At 43.4% G+C, this 24670-nt stretch overlaps 1 protein-coding gene across 8 annotated transcripts in view; it reads right to left on the minus strand.

Moving 5' to 3' along the window:
- The window catches only part of RYR1 (ryanodine receptor 1), a 946449-nt gene that overhangs the window by 394024 nt on the left and 527755 nt on the right, over positions 1 to 24670 (minus strand). For all 8 annotated transcript variants that reach the window (XM_069644325.1, XM_069644324.1, XM_069644319.1 and 5 more), the window contains 2 exons: positions 3051 to 3132; positions 891 to 1021 (listed from right to left, as the gene is read on the minus strand). In XM_069644325.1, the coding sequence (XP_069500426.1) occupies positions 891 to 1021; positions 3051 to 3132 (213 nt within the window). The remainder of the gene's footprint in view (positions 1 to 890; positions 1022 to 3050; positions 3133 to 24670) is intronic.

Genomic DNA, 24670 nt, shown 5'->3' on the forward strand with positions numbered 1-24670 from the left:
CAATACGAATCATGATATTAGTCAGTGCCTGGGATGACAGAGGTAACGGAACACCTCCTACACAAGTCATACGTTTAAACAGAGCCTGGTATGCTGGTTTGCAGTGGCAGTCTCTCATGTACAAACAATGTCAAACAGAAGAGATTGCCACAACTAAGAGGTGGGGATAGCCGATCCCAGTGCAAACCAGCAAATGGCTGCATCTGATTGGAAACATAGTTCCATCTGCCTCCAAAGAAAATAGGCCTGAAGATCAGAAGAAGGCGAAGTGGTTACGACATTTTCCCCAAAATTATGAATACATATGGGGAGATTCATATAGAAAATGCTTCTCTGTATGTTATCCCTTCTGAAACTACAGCTCAGACACTACTGTTCAAGGGCAGATGTAAAAGGCCATTACTGTCCACATAAAATGTACCCAATTTATTATTTTAAAAACACCTCTTGTGTTTACCTTTCACAATGAAACTTGACCAATCCTGTAAACAGGAATAGCATAACCTGTTCCATGGTCCCACCTGCAGGAGTCCCAGTGCATTGTGGGTAACCTGTGATGCAGAGCTCCAGGTGATATAGAAGCTGTTGACATGACATTGCCTATATGTAACAACAAAAATTGCGACTCTGGGTAGACATCTTTTCCAGGGAAAAGATGATGCCACCTACAGACACTTCACAGTAAACAATCCTTTAAACTTGTGTGATATCGCAGTATGATCAAAGGACAATGAAGAGCAAAAAGGGGAATGCACACAAAATGTCTATTTTGAAATGAAACTGGCAATTCAAGCCCATAAAGTCATCCCTTTTAGTACCCTCCCCAGCTATCATTTTTCTGCATGTTTCAATCCCATTCTTTATTAGGTTGTTGTCCACATCATACTCACGGGCACGCTCCCGCGGCGTCTTTGTTGTATAGACAGAGTAGATGTTGTACTCGTTCAAAGCAGGCTCCAGAAAGGCCACAGGCATTGCAGCTGCCAGCCTGGCAAGACACTCACCTAGCGCTGGCCGCTGCCTTCTCAGAGGGAATGGAGGATAGAGGAATAAGAGAAGAGGGTAGGAAACCAGTTGAGAAAATGCTTATGCCACATGGAACCGATTCAGGCAATGCCAACCCCCATTTTCCCATCATCCATCAACATAACTCAGCTACCAGGTTCATAGTAAGCTATTATGAGATGCTTTGGGGATTCATTACCAAGGTCTCGTCAAGGTCTCGTCTCGTTCCATGTATCTCCTTTGTGAATCCAGCACATGTCTACTTTCTGGGTATCTCGTTCACTAATTCGATTTTGGCATTTACTGCACAAATCACTGCATTCCACAGCTTTTTGTCTAAAAGAACTCAAAGTTTGCCCTACAGCAACTGAGATGTTCGACACAAACGTCCTTTCCAATTCCACACCTTTCCACAGTGACGCAATAAATATAGCCTGCTATGGAATGCTGATAGGTTCCTGTCCCAAAGATAAATTCAGCTAAGTGACAGGTATTGTCATCCTCTTTGCAACTGCTTCCTCTACATACTTATGAGAAAGTGCCAACAAAAGAACCTGCCTGTTTAATGCCGCCAGATTTTCAGTAGAGCTGTGGTCTCTAGCCAGCCATTATGTCCAATCATTAATGCTCCACAAAATCAGTTACAACTTGATTCCTACAGTTAAGAACCCATGATTTCACGGTTTACAGACGCTAAGCAGAAACCTTTCTAGAGACAAGGGGTCAAACTACCTGGTATAGAGACTCTTTACACATAGACGTAACAGAAATCTAGTTCAACATTTATTACAAGGGTAGCACCATGCCATTTCTGCATATATAGCATTGTGAAAAGCTGTGTTATCATAAAACGCTATGCCAACCGACATGGAACACCCTGGATGTACACTGCACAGCAGGGACATAAGAATAATAGTTTAGGTGTGTAGAGTAGGTAGGGTAGGATAGGCTAGTTAAGGTGAAAGTATAGGGCCCTGATTTACAAACTCGGGGCACATTTTCATTGACTCCTGCTTTATACCATAGTCACACAATGGTGGCACTAAAGACAATCTGAAGATGCCTGGCTCATCTTTGAGATGTTCATGTGCACACGCTCTTCACAATCGCTTGCTCAAGTTTTCTAGCTAGATGGTGTACATCTGAGATGTTCATAGCCATATCTTCATTGCTCTAAAGTAAATGTTTGCAAGTCAGATTCTAAGAACATATACAGAAAAGGTATGGAATATCATAAGATAAAGGAATAACATGGAACAGCATTGGAACGCATATGTTATTACTTGCATGGTAATTAACCACTTGCCTTTGAGTAAGGCACCTTCTTTCTTCATAGCTGATGTGCAGTATTCAAGATGAATTATGTACATATTATCTATACCTGTGGGCTGTACTTCTCAGTTACTTGACATGTGCCTCTCTCGGGGGAGATGAGTGTACCCATCACTGAGGATCCTGATCACTGGCAGAGGGCCCTCAGTTACACAGCATTAAACAACCACGTCCCAACCAGCCCTCTGCATACCACTATGCAAACAGCATCAGCACTAACACATTCACTTTTTTTTTATTAAAGAGTGTGCAACTACATCACACTTGTCATTCAAAGACTCAGCCTTCACTAGAGATACCGGCAACAGCAATTGGGGTTTTCTATATTAATAAATACATATTGTACTGCATTTTACTTTGCACCTTGTCTGGTGTGTGTTTCCCGCAGTGGCCATATATGTTGACCTCCAATGCTGTAAAGTAACACTAATGTAATTTCAAAGTTGTTCCCCACAACTAGGACATCACATCAGTGAAGACATTTTTCTCCATTGTGGTCAATGTGTGAAATTACCATTGCATTGCATTCCCAGTCAGATCTGAGATGCACCCAGAGAACGAGGGTGGGTGAAAGTATGTTCCCCTGCAGTGAGTGCATTGTTCACTAACTCTCACAACTACAGACCAAGCAGTAAGAATGTTTGTTTCAGTACCCTACTGCTATTCCCGCCTAATTTATGAAAACCCACATGCACCTCAGTAGTCACACTCACCGCTCCACATATGGGTTCTTGGTTGTCCCCAGGGAATAGATGCTGCATAGAGTGCGGTAGCATGAAACCTGGACATCATCCACTGAAAAGGAAAATGAAGGATCAAAGATTAAAATTGAAAAAGGGTCCCCCATACAACCCACCTATTATCTTTAGTGGTGTTCCCAAAGTGGGGCGGGCCACTAGAGCAAATCAGCATACTTTTAAAAAAAAGGTTTTATATATGGTTTATTACAAACCTTTCACATACAAACATCTTAAAACACAATTCATTAACATCTAAAAACACAGTTCATCCAGTCATAAATAATAACCTCAAGATTCCTTATTACCCATACAAATCTTAGAACAGAGTTTATCATCATCTTTAGAGCACAATACCTCCAAGCCTAAAAGCTTGCTAATAGGAACGTCCTCAGTACTATGCCCTTAACTTTGTTATTGTTCATTAAAAACCTAATCTAGAAATTTTACTCCAGCAAAAATACCCATCAGGTTTTCGGCCATTAGAAACCTATTTCACCATTCTTCTCTCGTTAACATTTTGACATTCTCCACAAATCTCCCCAAATACAATGTTCTCAACTGGGCAGGTGGTTATTATATGTTTCAAAGACTCAGGAATTTCCTCCTCTAGGCAGAATCTACAACCAGTATCTGTCCACAACCCTTGTCTGCGACTAAACAGCACGTCTTTGGTTGGATACAGATTCGGGCGCATGCGTAGAAAATGAGTCTGGTGATAATGGCTAGGGAACTTAACTAAGTATTTGGGTACCGCGTTAAGGGCTTGACTCTCTATACCAAGAACCAGAGACAGTTTATACCTTTGTCTCTTTGTTTGTGTATGAATCCAATTTTGGCATCAGTGTTTGCCCTTAACTGAGTCAGGGTTTGCTAATAAAACCTCCATCTAAGTTTCAAGCGCCCTTAGACAGTTCATACATTTCAATATCCAAGTTTCAAAGGGCTAAACCCTCTCTTTGGTCTCTAAATCATTTAGAACATAAATGGAGTGAGACAATTGGTCATGGCACACTTTCGGGCAAGAGCCAAAGACTTCCACAAAGTCATTGAATACAAGGATTGAAGGCCTAATTCATATCAAATTGATGCAATCGGAAGGCACCTGGGGAGGCAAAGAACCCTCCTACAAAAGGCACCTTCCAAGACCTCCCAAGTTTGCCATGACAAATTTATACCAGCCTTCGCTCCATATTTCTAAACTGGAACCACCTTCTGTTTGTAGAAGGTCAATATGGTAAGCATAGTAAAGTTGGCAAATCTTCTATGCATAACAAATCCTTGGACAGCCAGGCTCTTCACCTTTTATTTTATTTCTAAGACCCACAGGTTCTCATTTAAACTTCTGTTTATGCAGATTGCCAGATGAAGCATTATCTGGACTTGTTCCAGGTGTTCAAAGCCCACATACCATTTAAAGCCTGTATCTTTCTTTCCTCTCAGTGAGGCAAATGTCAATATTTTTTACTTCTTTTTATTCCTCCTTAACTCATTTACAGATATATAATCCTGCAGTATTATAAACAAGGAGATCAACAAATGGACAAAGTCAAATTCATAACCACCTTTTGTCACAACAACCAAATAACTAGGAGGATACTAAGAAAGAATTGGCACCTATTAAAATTGGACCCACATATTTGTAGTTTTGTGGAAGAACATCCATCTATAATTTTCAGGAAAGCCAAAACATTAAAAACACATTTGAGCCTGTCACTACTCCCAGAGGAGAACAAAAAACCTCAAACTTCATGGTTACAACAAATGAAGACTGGGTTTAGAAAATGCGGTACATGCACCATGTGTTGATACGCACAAACTAGTACGGAACTATTCAAAGATTCGAATGGGATTCAATTAAACATAAAACATCAATTGTAGATCAAAATATGTGGTTTATGCAATTTTGTGCACCTGTAAACTAATCTATGTAGGGAGCACAATAAGAGAACTAAGAACCCGTATTCGAGAACATTTATCACTAATTGGGAGTCAATATGCGACACTCCCTTTGGCACAACATTGGCAACAAAATCATCAAATGAAAGATAAAAAAGAGATAAGATTCATAGGTCTACAGAAAGTCACCCTTGGTCGTAGGGGTGGAGACAGGGAGCTGTGCTTAAGACCAATGGAAGCAAGACTTATCTGTCATTTCAGATCAACCGAACTTGGTTTAAACTCGGATAATGAAATGGCTTCCTTTCTGTAAAGAGCAAGAAAAACCCAAAATCTTCCAACAAAATCTTGTTTGTATATGTTGACATTCTAACATTTTCAACAGTGACATAACAATTATGTATATTTATGATGAGCCCTTAGCTACTAGCTGACCCTATAAACGTAAAACCAATGGCTGTCAGATGCGACGAAGCTCATACTTGTCTACTAAAACATCACTAATGAGACGTTGAACCACACTGCGTATGTAACGCGTAGCCAACAACAGACCTTCCAAACAAAATACTAATGGCTGCTAGGACACTACTAGATACCGCCAATGTGAATAGAATAGCTGTTAATAATAAGAATGACAAGATCTGTTGAATCATGCTTTAACCAGTAAGTTACAGTGTTACACGCGGAATCATGCTGCGTACGCAATGAATGAAGGGTCACAAACAAAGGATGCTATTAACCGCATGAACCAGCATAAGGCTGGTCTTCAGAAGAAGTTGATATTACGCAAAAGTGAATTAGATAAACAAAAAGAATGGAACGCCTTTTCGCTAACACTAATTACTGTCCAATTTCAGAATGGATTTAGCCAGCGATTTACAGCCAACAAGAAGTAAACATGAACAATTGAGCAACTAAAGGGTAAGAGAAGGAAACCATTAAGTATTCCAAGAACATATATATGACGATAGCTAAACAGATATTGCAGCCCTAACTAATTCAACAAATGCAAAGAATTGGATGTGACATTATTGGGAAAAAGAATGCATGTACAATAGATATGATCTAGCAAATATTATAATCACGATACCTAAAAATATGGCGATACCCAAACGGGTACAGTAGCACTAACGAATTCAACAAATGTAAAGAATTGGATGCAACTTTATTGTGAAATAAAATGCATGTATAATGGATATGATCTAGCAAATATGACAATCATACACAGAATAGATTACATGAATGAACTTCGGTATGACCAACATCAGAATGTTATAGAGGTGGTAGACTATTTCAGTGATACTTACACCTATTAATTCGTATTGCCTTTTCTCTTCCTCCTCCAATTTATTTTTCTCAAACTTACCCAAAAACTTCTTCCTGGTTCGCCTGCTCCCATCTCTGTGTTGTCATGACTAATATCCAGTTTATAATTTTTGTTCACAATTGTATCAATATTTATTATTTCTCTTTATATTTATAAATGTTTGTTACATATGTAATGCGTTTCTTAAATTGTTTTTGGACGTGTGAAAATGACGAAAATATATGTACATTTTTGATTGAAAAAAAAAGAGTTACTGCCCCGACTGAAGAAGGCACAAGAGATGCCGAAACACATGTCTCATAGAGGGCTCAATTCTTATAAAATCACCAAATAAAACATCCTAAAAACTCCCACACAACTGGCAACAGTTTTTATTTTTTTACAAAATAGTGGTGCAGAATTTGTGTGAAAAGACTCAATTTGCATATATAATCCTGTAGTAATCAGCATACTAAGCAGGATTGCAGCGATGACAAACAGTACATAAACAGTACAGTATTGAATGACAGTCTATCACAAATGAATGGTTTTGATGCTATCCATTCATTAAAATCATCCTCCTCAAGTGAGCAAGGGACTAAGGGCCTCATCATGACTTGGGCAATAGTCCGGCACTAATTGCGCTGGGATACCGCCCAACACTATTGGAGTTACTGCAACTCGGTCCGTTGCAATTTGCACCGGGCTAATAGCACCAAAAATGGGCAGAAAGGGGTGATTTTCACCTTCAGCAAAAAGCTCTCACTTTCTGTCCAACTCGAGATTGGGCGGAGTGGTAAATGCAGCGGTAATAGCGTTTCTGCTGCATTTTACCACTCCGCCCAACTCATGACGAGGACCTAAGTCTGAAATAGCCTTCTTTGCATAAGCTACCTGTGTGATTTTTTCATGCAAGGTGGATGTTACGCCAGAATTTATATTTTGGGGATTCTAGGGTCACTTGTTCAGGTCCCTCAACTTTTTGCTTTTTCCCTCTGTCTTTTTTGGTTCCTTGATCTCCTTTTGGTGGCCAGATGGTTTTCTCCTGAAGTCCCCTTGCCATTATGTCCCTTTTTACCATATAAAGGATATACATTATTAGGTCGCCCCTAGAATGTCCAGTCTCAGGGGTGCCTCTCAGGCACCCCATTTTTGCCCTGGGTGATTTTTTCACCCTACACAGATTTTAGGCTAGTGGCAGCAACACTTTAGTTTTGGGGTGCAAACTTTTATACCGCATTGGTAACCCAATGTACTTTTTTTGTAGCCATTGGGGTACTAATGGGTGTTTTAAATCCTGCTCTGTGCTGTTTTGTGTTTCAGGGCTTTTCATTATCTTGGTGACCACAAGGCGGTCTCAAAAATGCCATTCTGAACATGTGGGCTCTTTGTGAGCCCCTTATGGCAGCCTTCATATTGGTCTTAACTGGTATAAATCCCTGGACTATACCTCTCACTTCCTGTGGGGGCTATTAAGGTTATGTGAAAGTCCTACTGACCACTAACCAGTATGCTAGTCATCTAGCCCTAACACCCAAGACCGTTTTAATGATTGGCTTGCTGGCCTTGGGCCTGTCCCTTTGTGCAGGGGTATCTAGGTTTTGTCCTGCCCCTGTTGATTTTCTTTTCTGCAACAAAAGGGATGCACATGTGCTGACCAGCTTGAGGAGATTTATTCCACGATTACCACCAGTTTGAACCCTTACCTGGCCATACTGGCTAGGTACACTGATCTGGGAATGTCCTCGTTTAGGTTTGTTGTCTGTGACCCTTGGAATCGCTTGCAGTGTCGCACACATGTGGGACAAGCCCTCCATGCCAGGACCAATGTCTGTGCTGTTTACAGCCACCACCTGCCATTTTCCGTTAAAGTCTCCTGATTGTATGTGGTTCCTGCTAAAGTCCAAAAGGTGGTTTGCTCACCAAATCATCAGCAAAGGATGTCTGAGGGTGCCACCAGCTGTTTTCCATCTCCTGTGACCGTTTTCCGCTGAGCTGTCTACCTTCTTGGACCAAGGATCTGCCGGTAGTTGTTTCTACAGGTTCCCTTGTCTTTTCTGGGTTGTCCATGCTGAAATCCTCAATTCAGGCTTGAGGGCAGACATCACCAGAAGGTTCTTTATTGCTTTTTTGCGTTGCTGGGGGCTTCCTTGTCCCCTGGCTCAAGCCCAGGAGACAAATCTTGCACACTGCACCTGTTGGAAACAGCCGCTTAATCATTGGGTTGTTTCGCAATGCTGGAACCATTTTTGCTAAAACTATCAATGTAACTACCTATGGTTGGGTCCAGGCGGGTGTGATTATGCAAGCAACTCACCCCTAGGTGTACCTCTGGTCCTGGGTAAAGATTCCTTGGAGACACCATCTACTGCAATTCCCAGACTTCTATTAGGGTGCCTCCTGTTCTGCTGCTTCTGTCTCTGGGGCCTGGTTCCACCTTTCCAACCTTTGGAACACTTCTTTGGAGTCTCCTGTGGCATTCGCTGGGGTTGCCTGTCACAGAATCTGCACGTGTGACGTCAAATAAACTTACCTCCACTAAATCATATGACCCTTTAACTTTCTCCCATTCTTTCCAATTGAACTGTGAACTTACCTGTCACTCGGGCACTTACCCACCTCTGGACATTTTTCATGGATCCCCTTGGTTATCAGTGGAATCTGGAACAAGCTTGCTATTTTTGTACTTACCTGTGATTTTTAGTTGATTTTTAAAATCTTCATATGCATTTCTCCCATGGGACTGTAAGTTTAACATTGTGAATATTTCTAGCAACTCTGCAACAATTTTCCCCTGAAATGTATGAATGAGGTGAATGTTGCTAAAATATTTTATAATTCTTTGAAGCCATTAACTAGTGTTTACAATTGTTTCAATCTCTCTCGTGCTATAATATATTATATGTGCCTGTGAATTAATACCCATTTAATGCCCCAAGGAGTTCAAATGAATATGGAGTACTGTTTTAGAACCTTTGGATTTATTATATATTTTTCTTGTTAGTAACATCTCTTCTTTTCCCATAACCTATCTATAAGGTTTAGGTGCTGACCACTAGGTGAAGGGCCTTCTACATATACCATGGTTGAGATGTGTTTATGTGACACTGTACTGTAGGGTGCAGGCCCATGGGGCCTTACCTGCTGTTAGGTTTGAGGGTTTCTGGGCTCTCACGACCCCCTCCTCCTGGAATTTTATGTTGGGTGCCCACATGTAGACACTGGGTTAGGAAACAACTTTTATAGACATTACTGTTGTATATAATTATATATTTTTTTATTAACGCGCTTAATAAAGTAGAGGTTTCTAAGCACGGCCCCAGGATTCAAACCTGTGTTGCTCTGCGTCGTCTTGCTTCCAAGACGAGCGTGCTGCCACGGAGCGATACTACCCATGCCAGTATGCTGGTGTCTTATTAATACTATGTATTAATACGCAAAATACTTATTTGAACTGATAGTTGTATATGTGCATTAAAGGTTATATTGATCAGTGTCTGATAAGTGTATTTTCTGAAGTTATGTGTATGGACTAAGTGTACCTCTGTGCTGACCTATTACCCCGAGAGTTAAACATTGTCACTCTGACAACGTTACCTACACTGGTTTGGCTTTCCTTTCTTGTCGGGTGTATTAGCCTGCCCAATAGGGTTAGTGGTTGTAGCATCCTCAACAGAGGGTGGTTGTTTGGAGGCTTTTTCAAAGTCACTATCTGGAATAGGACTTGGAAAAAGCCAACCTAGGGCTAGCAAGCTTAATTACTACCCCAGTTGAGCAAAGCGTCTCTTTCAAGTAGCACTGACCAAGCAGCAAGGCTGACCCAAGGAAGAAGGTACAGTGAAAATGTAGCAGACTTTGATAAGGAAAAGACTCACACTGGTAAGTTATAAAAATGACAATCATTTATTACAATACTACTTAAAGCCACACTTTAAATATTTCAAGGTAAGTAAAAATACTTTAGTACATATATGCAGCCCACAATTTGGTAACCCGCTATGGGTTGCACACTACTTTAGAATCACAAACTGATATCTAAACAATAAATGCATTCACCAAAGTAGGGATGACATATGTCAAGCACCTCTCAATATTATGACTACATAGACCTTATAAAAGGCACCCAGCATCATACTAAAACGTCTGAAGTCCTGCCCAAACTTCGCAGTGTTTCTGGAAGGCTTTTAGGTGTCGCAAAAGGTTCCTGAGGGAGAGGTGAGTGGTCCAGGAGGGCCAACTCAGCTTGTGCAGGTAGAATACTGAAGTTAGTTAGTGCAGGGCTAATGCAGCATGCAAAATAGGGATATAAGGGTCTTAAATCGAGTTCCAGTTGAAGGGAGGAGAAGCTACCACCCATGGGGTTCACAAAGATGACCCAGAGAAGTACTTACCCAGACACCACAGATCGGGGCCAGCCAAGGTTAGCACTAAATTAAGCAGGACTTTACGAACCAATGCAAACCCTATGGGGAAAGGGGATGATTTAAGAGATATAAGGCATCTCAGGCCCCCAAGCACCTAGAAAGGTAGAAACAGTCCCAGGCGACAGTAAATCGCTGGGGATGCCAAACCTCACCATTGTGGTCATGTGAATGGTCTTCAGGTCATGAGTTCAAGGACGTTCACCTATGGTCGTCTTTAGATTCCTGTGAAGATCTCAGATTGTAGAGGGGATACCCATATTCGATTCCATCATGAAGGCGAGACCCTCACGGAGATCTTCACCGATGATTGCACTGACCCTGGAAGGTGATCCTGCAGACTCGCTTCCTGGTGAAGGGCAGTGCAGTGGATTGCCAGAGTCCCAGCAGAACTTTGCGGATGCCACCTGAAACTTCCAGCTGTTCGGCTAGACGGAAGCTCTTGCAACGATGAACAACTTGTTCCAGGCCTTGCAGAGAAAATGTAAAGATGCACGCTCCTACAACCAAAAACAGGCGATGTACCTTGAGCAAGACCGGTGACTGGTTAGTCCCACCAGTCATAGGGAAGAAGGCACTTTGCAGAGGTCTTCCGTGTTGATAAGAAGGTTGAGGTGCACAATGAGGTGATATTGGCTGAGCCAATGCTGGTTTCTGAACTGTCCACCAGAAGTGTATCTCAGTCATTGTCTTCTTTGGGTCTCTTCAGCTCCAGTGTTTGACTTGATTCCTGGGTACAGCTTGTCGCCTCAAGCCCAGAAAATGGGCTGGAGGTAACTCCAGTCCTCCAATAGGGACACTTCGAAGTGGCTGTCCAGTAGTGGACAGCCAGCCACCCATAATTTGCCCAACAACACCCAAGGCCCTAGAGGAATGCAGATTGGGAGCAGGTAGTCCCCTCCCCACTTCCTGCAAGCATACACACAAAGTAGAATCTTAGCAGGATTCTTGCAAGAAGCCCGCCAAGATGCATGAAGAAATGGGGCCCTCCCCTACCTGGCAAGGTAGAAGTACAGCCAACGAAGGACAGGCCACCTTTAACTGAACTTAAAGCATAATTAGAGGTCGTTTTGAGTATATGGCTCCCTTTGCGTGCATTATTGCGGCTACAAAAGCATCCTAGGATAATGCATCCAAAAATAGGTCCTAAAGTAATGACTGCCACCAGCCCCTTCAGATGATGATTGGAAAGTACAAAAGAGCTACTTAGAACAAAGAGAAGGGGACACCAAGTGTCCCCAAAGCACTCCATGGAAGAAAGCTGGAGCTGCAAACAGTAATATATAAAATTCATAAAAGGGAGATGATCACTCTTGTACTGGTAGGTCTAGGGACAATGGAAAAGGGACCATAGAGATCCCTGGGAGCACACCACATAAGGTGGGGGTACTGCCACATGACTGATGAGAGCCAAAACTAAGGGGAGAGGTCTCCCACCACTGGAACCTTAAAGGAAGAGTTCAGTGTTCCCAGAAAAAGAAAAAAAGACAATGCAGGAACTGAGATAAATAAAAGTCTCACTAACAATCCCAGTGTGTCCAGCAGTAGTGCAGAAAGGCTAAGGGCAGAGGGGGTACATTTTGCAAAAAGAATATCTACCAAACAGTGGTACAAACAACTGCCTTAACAGTGGGCATCCAATCAGAGCTCAGAGCTCGAGATAACATTTCTAAGAGGAAGTATTTCACTCCATATCTTTTTGAAGTTGTGAGTAAAATAATGTTTAGGGAGTAAACAAGTTAATTCCCATAGTGTGATGAATCAAGAGAATTCGTTCCTTCTCCCCCAGGGAGAGCCCCCCACAGAGACTAGGGAGGTGAGCCCACTTTGCAACACCCTCCATAGGGGTCGAGGCAAGTGGGACCTCACCGGGAGAGATCACCCGCCTTTGGGGACAAGGATTCCTGTTCCAGTGAGGACTCCCTGATGCCCTCCATGTGATGGCCTATATGGAATGATCTAACACTCCAAATCATAACTGGGACGAAGAAAAAAAGGGACTTATACCATTACCAAACAGAAAAAGAGCCTATCTTTCTAAGTCAAAAACTCTGAATAACTGTACAGAGTATGCTAAAAGAGCAGGACAAGGCAGAGACAGAGAGCGAGAGACGCAAGCAGGGGAAGGCCCCTGTATGGAGAACGTCTGGGGAAGGCAGAGCCAACGCAGGCCATGGAGCCTGCGAGTTTCAGAATTAGATGCTAAAGGGTCAGCATGTTTGAAGAAGCAGGTTGGGATGACTGGAACAGAGAGGTTGTTGGCGGCGTGACTGCGCAGGCAGCATGTTGGACAGGTTGTCCCCTCAATTACGCTGATACCACCGTACCGACAAACCGACTCAAGGAGAGGAAAAGGCATCCGAAGTGCAGGTCACGGAGAACAAAAACAGACACGAAGAGAAGGAAAAAGAAGGTCCCACACACCTACATCTACCAGAGACGTCCCCCCTTGACATCAGAGATACCGGTCCCAGGACGAATGGCGAGTCTGTGAAAACCCCATTAATGAAATCGAACTGTATTAATGTGATAAAGAGAAGCCTGGAACATTGCTACATTGGGAAAATAACCCACAGTCTAATAAGCACAAACTGGAACACAATAGAGAGAGATAATTGTGCACCAAAGACGAGAGGGGCCCCTAGGGTACACTGCATACAAAGAAGTCCTGAGACGGAAAAGTTGAATGACAACTGTATAGAAATCCAAAGTCTCAGAGGAAAAGACACTACATCAAAATTCTCAGATCCTATAGGAAAGAAAAAAGGATACTGACCAGAACCAAGCAACCATTAGTAAAAGGAGATATAATCCCATCAAAGAGTTACAACAACTAATACAAGGAATCACAAGAGACTATTTGAGAATTGCATAATAATCATGAAAAAAGAAAGAAGAGAAGACAAGTGCACTAGCACAACCAACAGGAGAAGGGAGTTACTGGATTATCAAAGTGGTAGGGTCAGATAGTTTAGCTCTGGATGGCGGACTGTTTTCTTTGGACATTTATCCACGACTGACTACCTAAAATAGGTAGGGAATCCCCATAGTGATAGGGAAAGGGAGGCATTTTTGTATTCTTCAATGAAAACACATTACAAATGTCCTCAGAGTGTCCGCGTCCTCCTTCTGCTCCACCACAATACCCAACACAGATATTTTTTCAGGTGAGTAAATAGGTATATTTTTGTAATTCATACTTCCGGGTTGTGTCAATAGAAAAGGTCCCATCATGCCTGAATGGGGGTGTGTGTGTGTGTGTGTGTGTGTGCGTGTGTGCGTGTGCGTGTGCGTGTGCGTGTGCGTGTGCGTGTGTGTGTGTGTGTGTGTGTGTGTGTGTGTGTAGCACCATCTAGAGCAGAGCATAACATAACCTTACTATCGTTTTGTATAAAGAAGTGGCACCAGGAATCCTCCCTTCCTCTTTCATTCCCAGACTGGTGGCCTTCCGGGTTTGGATGCTCTGTCAAAAACAGGGGGACCACCTTGCCTGTTTATACTTTTTAGCCAGCTCGGCATCGAATACAGATGATGCTGCAAGCTCATGATCGTGTCTGCAATTGCCATATTGAACGGCAAAGCCCTTTCTGTTGGCTGCCCTCTGTCAAGTAGGAGCCTCTTAGATAGAGCACTGAGACTGAGAACACCAAACACCTTCTCGACCGCCCTGCGGTACTGGGTATTCAGGTTGTCGTACAGTGACTCTTGGTGCAACTCGACTTCGGGAACAGGTCTAGCCTACTCGAATCATGCAGACCCTCCACCAACTCAACTAGACCTGCATGGTCGGCCATGAAATGCAGCGCTGGGTCTATGTCTGCCCCTATCAGGGGGTTCCATCCCAAAGGGGATCCAGTCCCCTCTTTGTCGATAATCGACAGCATGGATTAGAAGAAATCAGGGCTGGACTATGCCGCATAGCCTCAGGCCCACCGTTGATCTGTCTAGAAGGGAATTTCAACGTGGTCCGTCGACGATGCTGATGGTGGCTGATGATGGAGTCAGCACTGATGCAGGCTTCCTTTGGACCAAGGTGGAGCTCAAGGGGGGTTGGACCACCGTTGGCCACCTTCAAATTGGACGAACAGGGCGCCTATCCTCCTCTTCCTTCTCTAAAGTTGGTCCCTCCGTTTCTGGACCAGAGGACCTCATAGCCGATCTAGCCTGCAATTCGAAAGGGGGCCTTTCAAACACCAGTTTTGATGAGGGATCCCCGACCACTTTCAGTTTCATGGCCTGACAAGAACTGCATTGCTCGGTGTCATGCGCCACTCCAAGACACCACACACTGGGCCTCACTATGGGTTTGTGGTAATTTAGTGGTAAGGCAGAATTACCATTACCACCATGGTTTCTGGCAGAATTACCGCTGTATCACAAGTTGTCGGGAGCGCGCACACACCGTTGGTGGTAACGGTAATTCCGTATGGCAGAATTGCTGCTGGAAATGAGTTCCGGACTGTCATTCTGCCCAGAATCGGTGGAATAACCATACCGCCGCCACATTCGACACCAATTCTGCTGGCAGAATTACAGCCGACGAAATAGCATCACCGGAATGGGATGCCTGCCGGCGGCCATTTTTAAGAAGCCAATCCAACCTAAAATCTTCTATTTCCTGGTGCCACCCAGAGACGAGAGTTGGTAGGGACATGTCCCAGGAAAAGGGTAAAGTGAAGGTGCTAGAGATGAGACTGCGGAAGCACAAATTTAGTAAGGGTGAACTGCAAGTGCTGGTGGATGAGGATGTTGCACATGCAGATGAGATGTCTGGAAGCAGACAGCGGAGGACCACTGGCCAGAGTAAGGTAGCAATATGGGCGACCATACGTGACAAGGTCGTGGCAGTGGGCAATGCCCTATAGGACAGTGAAGACTATCACAATAGGTGGAACGACCTGAAGGCAGGGTTCCGCACCCTCATCACCAGGCAGACGCGAGAAACATCTGCCACTGGAGGTGGCGCCGTGGAACCCCTCACTCTGACTCCATTAAAGGAAAAGGGCAGATCAATTCTCCACATGGAAGGGATAAACGGGATCAGCAGCGCTGAAAATGGAGCAATCAGCGAAGAGGATAACAGCCAGTCTTTCAGTTCCCACTCCCATGCGATTGCACTGGGATGCATGCTTCCCCCAGCATAGATGAGCACAACGGCCAGGCGAATGGGCAACCACATGGCAATCTGTACAAAGGCACAGAGACTACATGCATATGCCAGGGAAGTTGGGACACTGTTGTAATGCATATGCACAGTAGGTAGAATGTGCATGTGAAGACATGGAACCATAGGAAGCAACCATGTGTGCTGTGAAAGTCCATGTTGCAAAGTGAACCCCCTGCACCACCACAACAAAATGCCATTTTGGCATGCCAACTGACGATGAGCTCATGCATGTGCAGTGTAGACCCACAGCAGACACTACTCCCACCTTGCATTAGCTGTACTCATTGGACAGCAACTGACCGTGCCCATCAAGCAAAACATATGTAGGATGACCATACTTCATGTTGCATGAGTGTCTCGCTAGCCCACTTACTAGTATACATGGTGACTAAAAGCATGTCATTATCCACCCAACAGGTTCATAATCGACTTAGGCTGAAGAGGCGGGGCGCTCTACTGCCCAGGAGACCTCCACCGCTGACAGCGTATCTAGCTCCACCCCTGCACAGGCCGGTCAAGGGAGTACCAGTAGGAAGAGCAGAAGGGAGGCATCAAGGCTACATGACACCAGCCCAAGGCAGTGGTGCAAAGTGTGGAGACAGCCACTGTCGCCCCGACCAGTACGTCCACAATATGATGGTTTGTACTGGTTCCATTCACAATTTAAGACTAGTAAAGCCAATGGTGACTTTACATACCCTGAGACTGACTACTGTCTCCCAGGGCATGGAGTCTATGTTTGGGGGTCGCTACGACACCCCTGGGTTACTGCACGGAGGGTGCTGTCTAATCCACATACCAAAAACACATGAAGCCCTATGTGGTAAAGGACCCCATAGCTCATAAAACACATACAAAGACAAAGGAACACCTCAAATAATGTCTAAGAGTGGGAGAAAAAGTGTCTCACTCTTAGCAGGAGAAAAACAATAAACCCCAAAAATCCAGCAAAGCTGCTGGGGGACTCAATAGGTTTGGGAAATTAGCCTTAACAGAGAATTCTCCCTAACACCCACCCATCTGTCCCATGAACCCCCCTCGTCACCTGTGGCACAAAGCCATTACCAGCACCAGGCTGAGCCAGAAAATGGGACTGATGACACTCCAGAAGGTGAGGAGGAGAACACCATGTTTCAGCCCTGGCCCTTTACAAAGTCCACAGCCCGTCACAGCACTCACTGGCTGCAATCTGGGCGAGGCTGCAGGTCATGACACAATGCCAGATCACTATTGAGAACCTTGCGGAGCTGCAAGTGCACCACCTGCAGGCCATCAGGGTCAGTGTCCAAGGATCATCAAGGAGGATTGCTGGCAGCTGTCCATGGCGACTGCTACCATCACATCTGTGGGGCAGAGGATGAGGGAGCACATGGAGGGCATGTTGGCCTTTGCTGAATCCATGCATGCAAGCATTCTCCTCACAATGCAACACATCCAGAGCCAGGAATCTGAGCTTTCCACTGCTGTATCCCCCATGGAGGGGTCATTGCCTAGGTCTCCAAGGTGCACACTTATTGCACGATCTGGTCCATACAGTACCCGAGCAGGCCGCCAAGGGCAAGAGGCCACGAAAGTGACATGAATTGGCATGACACTCTTTCACTGGCACAAGGGATGTGGGTGGCAAGGGCTATTGGGGTTTGGGGACGTGGGTGGCAAAGGCTGTTGGGGACTGGTGCTCACCACAGCTGATAATTAAAAACATAAGTTACCTAGAAGAAATGAGAGGATACTTTTTGTGTGAAAGTGACATGTAGTGTGATGCATATAAAAAGTAATGTGTCTAGAAATGTTTTTCAATAGTTCTTGCTGCACGAGACGTCCATCCCTGGCTTCCACATGCTCAATGTGCAGCAGTACTGCATCAGCGGACAGTACATAATTGTCTGCTGGGGGAGGCATGTACAGTTCAGGGGGCAGGAGACATTTTGCCTGAGGCCGATGTTGTGCAGAATGGCACAAGCAACAAATAGCTGGCCAATCTTCCCTGGCCTGTACATCAGGGCCGCTCCGGGACAGTCCAGGCACCGGAAACGTGCCTTCAGCAGGCCAAACGTCTGCTCAATGCAGAGTCTGGTCCTGATGTATGCCTCATTGTAGGCCACCTCCTGTGGAGTACGTGTATTGCGCACAGGTGTCATTAGTCATGGGAGCTGGGGGTAACTAGAGTCACATGCAAAAGCCTAGGACACAGATGTCAGTCACAGTGCATTGAGTATGCATAGCATTTTACATGTCTTGTAGATGGACACTCACTCTTGATGCAGTCATGTTGCATTTGTACTACATGGTTTTCGCTCCCAGTAATTCAATGATGTGTGATATACTATGGGGGTAAATGTGCAGTGTCACTTAGACATACACTGTGCACACAGCTCACAAACAGGTTGTGCCAGACATGGTCTGTGATAGGATTTCAAATGTGCATGTTGTCTGTGTTGGGCCTGTGGTGTGCAGTGCTGTCAAATAGTGCCCTCCTGTGTAATTTGTTGTTCTTGTGCATGTTTGTGGTTTGCGCATTCCTGCCACAATGGATTCACATACATGGTTTGCACTGTACATGCCAAAAATGTCTGGCAATGTTGCATTGTCATTGTGTAGTGTTGAACTGTTGAATTAGTCTGTGTAGGTGTGTGTGCCCTTTACATTGTGGTTACTGTAGGCATCTGTTTATGCATGACTTACTTGTTGGGGCATTATGCATTGCTATCATATGACTGCATAGTCCTGCTGGGCCTAGTCCTATAGGTTGGTGGGTGTCATGTGCGGCGTGAGATTGCAGGTCCTGAATGTACTGGGCTTTGACAGGGCATGTATTAATCAGTAGTAGTAATGTCCAACCCCCCCCCTTCACATGGCTTTCAACTGGTGCTGCGAGACTGCATTGTGTGATGCCACTTTTACTCACCCAGCATCCATGTCTGTTGCCCTCTGTGGCTGTCAATTCATGCAGCCATGGTGCGGATACGGAGCACCATGGCATCATGGGTGGATCCAGGGGAAGCGGGCACAGCAGTGTGTTCTTGTCAGGTCAGTGTTGCACTTCACCAGCACATTTATAGAGAGGAGCTGCTTCCTGTTGCGCTATGCCTCTTCAGATGCGTCGGGGGAAAACTATGCCACATGGGTGCAGTCAAGCACGGCAATCACGTTTGACATGTGGGCTACTGTGTAGATACATGCATTTATCTGTGCCAGGGTGGTGGGCTAGGGAGATGTGCTAAGATGCATAGCACAGGAATGCCTCCAGCACCTGCATGAGCACAAGTTAACTAGTGGGCTGGGACATGTCATGCAGCATGCCCACAGTGTACTGGAAGGTGCCGCTGGCAAGGACATTTGGCATAGACATGCATGTCCCCGTTGGAGTGGGCTGAAGGCAGCATATTGTTTGAAAGTATGTTTGGGTTAGGTGCAGGCCTTATGTAACCTTTCAGAGTGGATTGGGTTGACCTGTGAATCATTTTCCATTACCTGAATGCATTTTCCTCCAGCTTTGAGCTGGTGGTAAAAGCACTGTGTTTTTGGAGAACATACAGCTGATTTGCAGTGGTATTCCGATTTCTGATGCAGCAGAAATACCGTTTAAGATACTGGCAGTAATTCAGCTGGCGGAATTAGTGCCAGTGCTATTTCTGCCTCATGTTGGCAGTATTTCCGCTGGGGCTAATTCCAACTGTGGAATTAGAGCCAACATCTAATTTGACAGTGTGGTAAAAGTGCCAGTAATTCCGTTACGGCCACTTTTTTCCGCATACCACCGTACTCCTAATAAGGCCCACAGATATTGTGCATGTATGTGAGGGACATCTTGAAGTTACACCCCTTGCAGCACTTGAATCCTGATGGCTTGGGCAACAACAGGTTACATTGTAATAAAAAAAACAAAATGTTTTGAGCCGTATTCTGTAGCAGTGTGTTGAGTGTGCAGGAAAAAGGGACTGAAGTAAGGGGTTGTAGTAGATTTCTTAAGTATGACGACCAAAGTCACCTCGAGGAGTGGCATGTACAAGGCACGAGATGGGCGAGAGACAACGTTGAGCCGCACTACGCACCCTGTAAAAGTCTTCCGAGCAGCTGACGCTGGATGAGATATCTATCAAGATGAGGAATCTGCGGGAGAACGCAATCCATTGAGATATATATTCTGGCTTAACAACACCCTGTGATAGTGAACAGGGAAAAGACACTTAGATCTAGCCGAACTCAAGGTAGGTGGTAGAGCAGGAGGTTTAGACTTCAGGAAATGTGAGGGTGGTGAGATGGTACAATAGGACACACACAGACCACTCAAACAACTCAAGTAAGACAGTAAAACGGTGCACAATTTGCACTCGCAGCTAGCACTGGCTAGGAACATATCACTCTTGGCGAGAAAGAAATTGTGTTCTCTGTGTATGTGTAGAATTGAGGTGGCGAGTGACTTTTTTATGGCTGGCTATTGGCTTACAACTTGAATGTTTTCACCCTGCAGTAAATAATAACAATACACTATTTGTTGGGCCTACACACACTCTATGCACTATAAATAACAGGTATACACTGCTATTAAACTACTACCATACAGATATATATATATTCACAATGAATGTTGTCACTAAAGAACACTAACACTATATAACTATGAGTAAATTCAGAAACATATAAAACTGTGTGCAGTAAAGCAAGTAAAAACTGGTAAGTACATTAGAAACTGTTGAAATTCAAGGTATTACGGAAGCAACAAAACACTATTTATTTATTTATGTATTCATAACATTTATAAAGCGCACAAACAGCCTGCAGGCATCGAGGCGCTGTTACAAGAAGATGACTTAGTTACAAGCATCGTCCATAGAGTGTTACATGAAAGACATTTACTTGGAGTTAGGTATAGACATATGGTGCTTTACATGACAAATTAAGTATGTTACCTAAACAGCAAGCAGGTTCGTAAAAATAACAAAGTTTTGATTGCTTTACGGAAAGCTAGGTGGGATGTTACTCCTAAGGTGTGGTGGCAAGGAGTTCCATTGAATGGCAGCGATGAATGGGAAGCTGGAGCCGCCAGCTCTGGCTCGTTTCACTTTGGCCACTGTGAGTAGGTTGGCGTATGGAGTTCTGGTTGGTCTGGTGGAGGATGACCTGATAATTCTTTGTGTTAGGTATTGTGGGACAGCGTGGTTAATGCATTTATGGGTTAGGGCAAGTGTTTTGAAGATGACACATTCTTTGAAGGGTAGCCAGTGGGCTTGTTTCCTGGCAGCTGTGATGTGGTCCCTTCTGGGAATGCCAATGGCAGCACAGAGCGCATTGTTTTGGATGGATTTGAGTTTTGCAAGACTTTTTACAGACGTGCCGGCAAAGAGGATGTTGCAATAGTCAAGTCGGGATCGGATTATGGCTCTGGCTATGGTGAGGTAGTTTTCCTTAGTCAGGAAGGGTCTGGCTGCATTGAGAAGCTTAGAGTGGTATGCTAACACTGTTAGCCTGCTTTATCAAATAAGACCCCTAAAACTTGAAATGTCCTTCCCTTCTAAGGTGAGTAAAGTCGTTCTAGTGCCCTTTAGAGTACCAAGTCCTGAGAAGAAACATTTGAATGGAGTCTTTGGAAGTTGAGAAACAAGTTTTGGCAATGCCAACAGGTGAGCAAACATGTTCCAGGAATGTGAAAGCAAAGGTAAATATCAAAGAAATGGGGTCCTCTCCCAATCCCACCAATCTAGAGGAGGCTTGATGGGGGTTATGGGTGAGGTGTTCGGAGGCAGATCTTTGGCAGACCTCCTCCGATCACAGCCATGCAAGGGAGAGGTATGGTCAGGGCTGATATGCAGCTTCACCACCCCTTACTCCAATTCAACTGGACACCACCTCAATGGTTCCTAGACTTTCTAGGCCCTCAGGGATTGCAGGTGCAGTGATTATTTTCAGCAGAGGCATTGGGTGCATCGATTAGGCGACTCCAAACTCTGGTCAGACGGTTTCTGATGATGGACAGCTGGATCACCCAGGCACCCCTGAGATGCAGACCACCAGTAGTCCAAAAACAGGAGATGCCCAGGACATGGAGATAAGGGTTGTGTTACTCTTACTAATATCATGCGCCCTTGTCGTAACGTTGTAAGAAAGGATCAATCAATGCTTCTTATACTGCAAGTCAAGTTATTGATCTTTTATTACTCCTTTGGTTCTTAGAAAAATGCCCTATATGATTACACGTGTTTCGACATTCTATGTCTTTTTCAAATCAGGGCTAGTCACACAATACATAACAAAAATTAACATTTTTTTAAAAATTCTAAAATGCACCCAATCAAAAATTAAACAACATTGATGAATGGCCATTTTGAGGGAGGGGGTAGGGTGGGATTGTTAGGAATGAGAAAAACGTTTTTCAAAATGAAGAAACAGAAATATTTGACAAAACACAATGAGAAAGAAAATTTTTGTTAGAAATTGATTGATAAAAGATCGCTTCATAATTGTTTTATATGTTCATCATTGAGTGTATCGCTCACTCTTATTTCTTACCTAATCTGTTTCTTTCAAAATTCATAAGTTGAATGCTTAATTTCAATGGTCATGGGTTAAATCCCTAAAATATAAACATCATAAGGCTCATTAGTGAGTTTATCTACCCCGCGATATGTCAAATCACTACAAATACTATATGGGGCTATCCCTTCCGTTATTTTCTCTGTGGAGAACGTGAATATCAGTGCCATTATCCGTGTTAAGCTGTGTTGATCATCGCAATGCCTCTTGGCATCTCTCACTATTATAACTAGATCCAAAAAGTATTACCACGTGATCCCCACGTGTAGTTGGACCGTATAAACAAGACCCCCATGTCAGAGCTCCCTCAGCACGCTTACCTGCTCCTTGCGAGCGTATTCCGTTTCTAAGAGTCCCCGTGCATTCTGCATCTAGGTACTGTTATTGTTGTCGGCTTAGTAACGGTACCGCTTAGTCCTACTACTGTGTTTATTACTTTCGTCCTAATTCTTGCACAATACGATCAAAAAGTCAATTGTTGTTTTGGCGCAAGTTAAAATATTTCTTTTATATATGTCAGTTATAATTTACTAGTCCAAGACGGAGTTTTAACCGAAAAAATTTGTTGCTCGATAATTTACCAATAAATTACATTTCTTGATAGTCCCTGGTCAAGCACTGATTTAGATTTATCATTAAGGTCAATTTGTCTCTAAGGTAAAAAATACAAAACTAAGCTTCAGTCGAAGAACTGTTCCGATCGGATCCCTGACAGTCCCTTTTCTATTTTTAAACCCGCGGCCATATTTTGGGAAAATTTCAATTTTGACTTATGAAGATCACGTTCTCCTTGTTTGTTACCCTTATTATTACGTTAATTTTTGTCACTAAACATCGATGGCTTATTTAAAGTTAGTTGTGTATGTGAGAAATTGCATAAATGTACCTTTGTACATGGAAAACTGATTCCGGAAAGCTATGTTTTTAGACAGAAGCTGTCCCAATTTCTAAACATGCCATTCCAGCATTGCCCTCTGGTTGTTAATTGAACTTTCTGAACCTGGTGTATAAAATATTCTTTATGCTTATTCGACCCTTTCCAAATGGTGTTACCCCGAAGGAAAAAATATAAATTATTATATATACATACACAAGTACTGGAAACAACTATTTTTAATCACATTATGTTGAACTTGGTTAACCATTATTTTCCTTGTTTAAAGAAATGAGGACATCTCATGTTCTGAATTCAAGCCTCTTTGCACTGAACGAAATTTACAAATTAATTTTGCTTCCTCTTGCCTCAATTTAATTTCAAGGTTTCCTCCTCTTGGTCCCATAGTCACTTTTTTGAATCCAATGAATTTTATATGTTTCTTATCAATTAGTTGATGTTTTTGTTGCCAATGTTGAGCTAAGGGTAGGTTGGTATCCTGGCTACCAATACTTGAGATGTGTTCCCTTATTCTTATCCTAAGTTCCCTGATAGTGCTCCCTATGTATATGTCTTCACATTGACAAATAATAGCGTAAACCACAAACTTACTTCTGCAATTAATCTGATCAACAATTTTATGTGATATACCATATTTGTCCTTGAAAGTCACTGTGTTGTTTTGAGTATGTTTGCACATTGTGCATGTTCCACATCTCCGAAATCCTGTTGTTGGTGGCGGAAGCCACGTCAATGAGGTTTCTTTCTCTTCTGGAAGGAGTGAAGGGCTTAAAATGTTTTTGATAGTTTTGGCCCGTCTGTACGTCAACGTGGGTGTGTCATTGATGTATTTCCGAACATTTTCATCTAGTTGCAGAAGATGCCAATTCTTCCTTAAGATCTTTCTCAATATTTTATTATTTGCACAGTAGTTCGTGATGAAGCTTATCTCTTGTCTATCATCTTGAGTAGTTTTTATTGTCTTTAAGGTGCTTGCTCTATCAATTTTGAAAGCCTTTTCTTTAGCTTGAGCTATGGTGTTGTTCCTATATCCTCTTAATTGGAATCTCCTTGTGAGTAATTTACGCTCTTCTTCAAAATTCTTCTGTTCAGAACAATTCCTCCTCGCCCTAATAAATTCTCCTTTAGGTATATTTTTTATCACAGAGTTAGCATGACAACTGGTAGAGAATAAGGTGGAGTTTGCTTCAGTATTTTTCCTGAAAGTTTTGGTTTTAAGACGGTCGTCTTCTACATAAATGTTCAGGTCTAAAAAGTTGATTTCCTTAGTGCTGTCAGTTCCTGTAAATTCTATCCCCATAATGTTCTTATTCGCTCTTTTTCTGAAATCTTCCAGGGATCCCTCCTGCCCTTTCCAGATAATAAGTACATCAT

The sequence above is a fragment of the Ambystoma mexicanum genome, chromosome 2p (assembly GCF_040938575.1).
Source record: "Ambystoma mexicanum isolate Mex_15411 chromosome 2p, UKY_AmexF1_1, whole genome shotgun sequence".
Lineage (NCBI taxonomy): Eukaryota > Metazoa > Chordata > Amphibia > Caudata > Ambystomatidae > Ambystoma > Ambystoma mexicanum.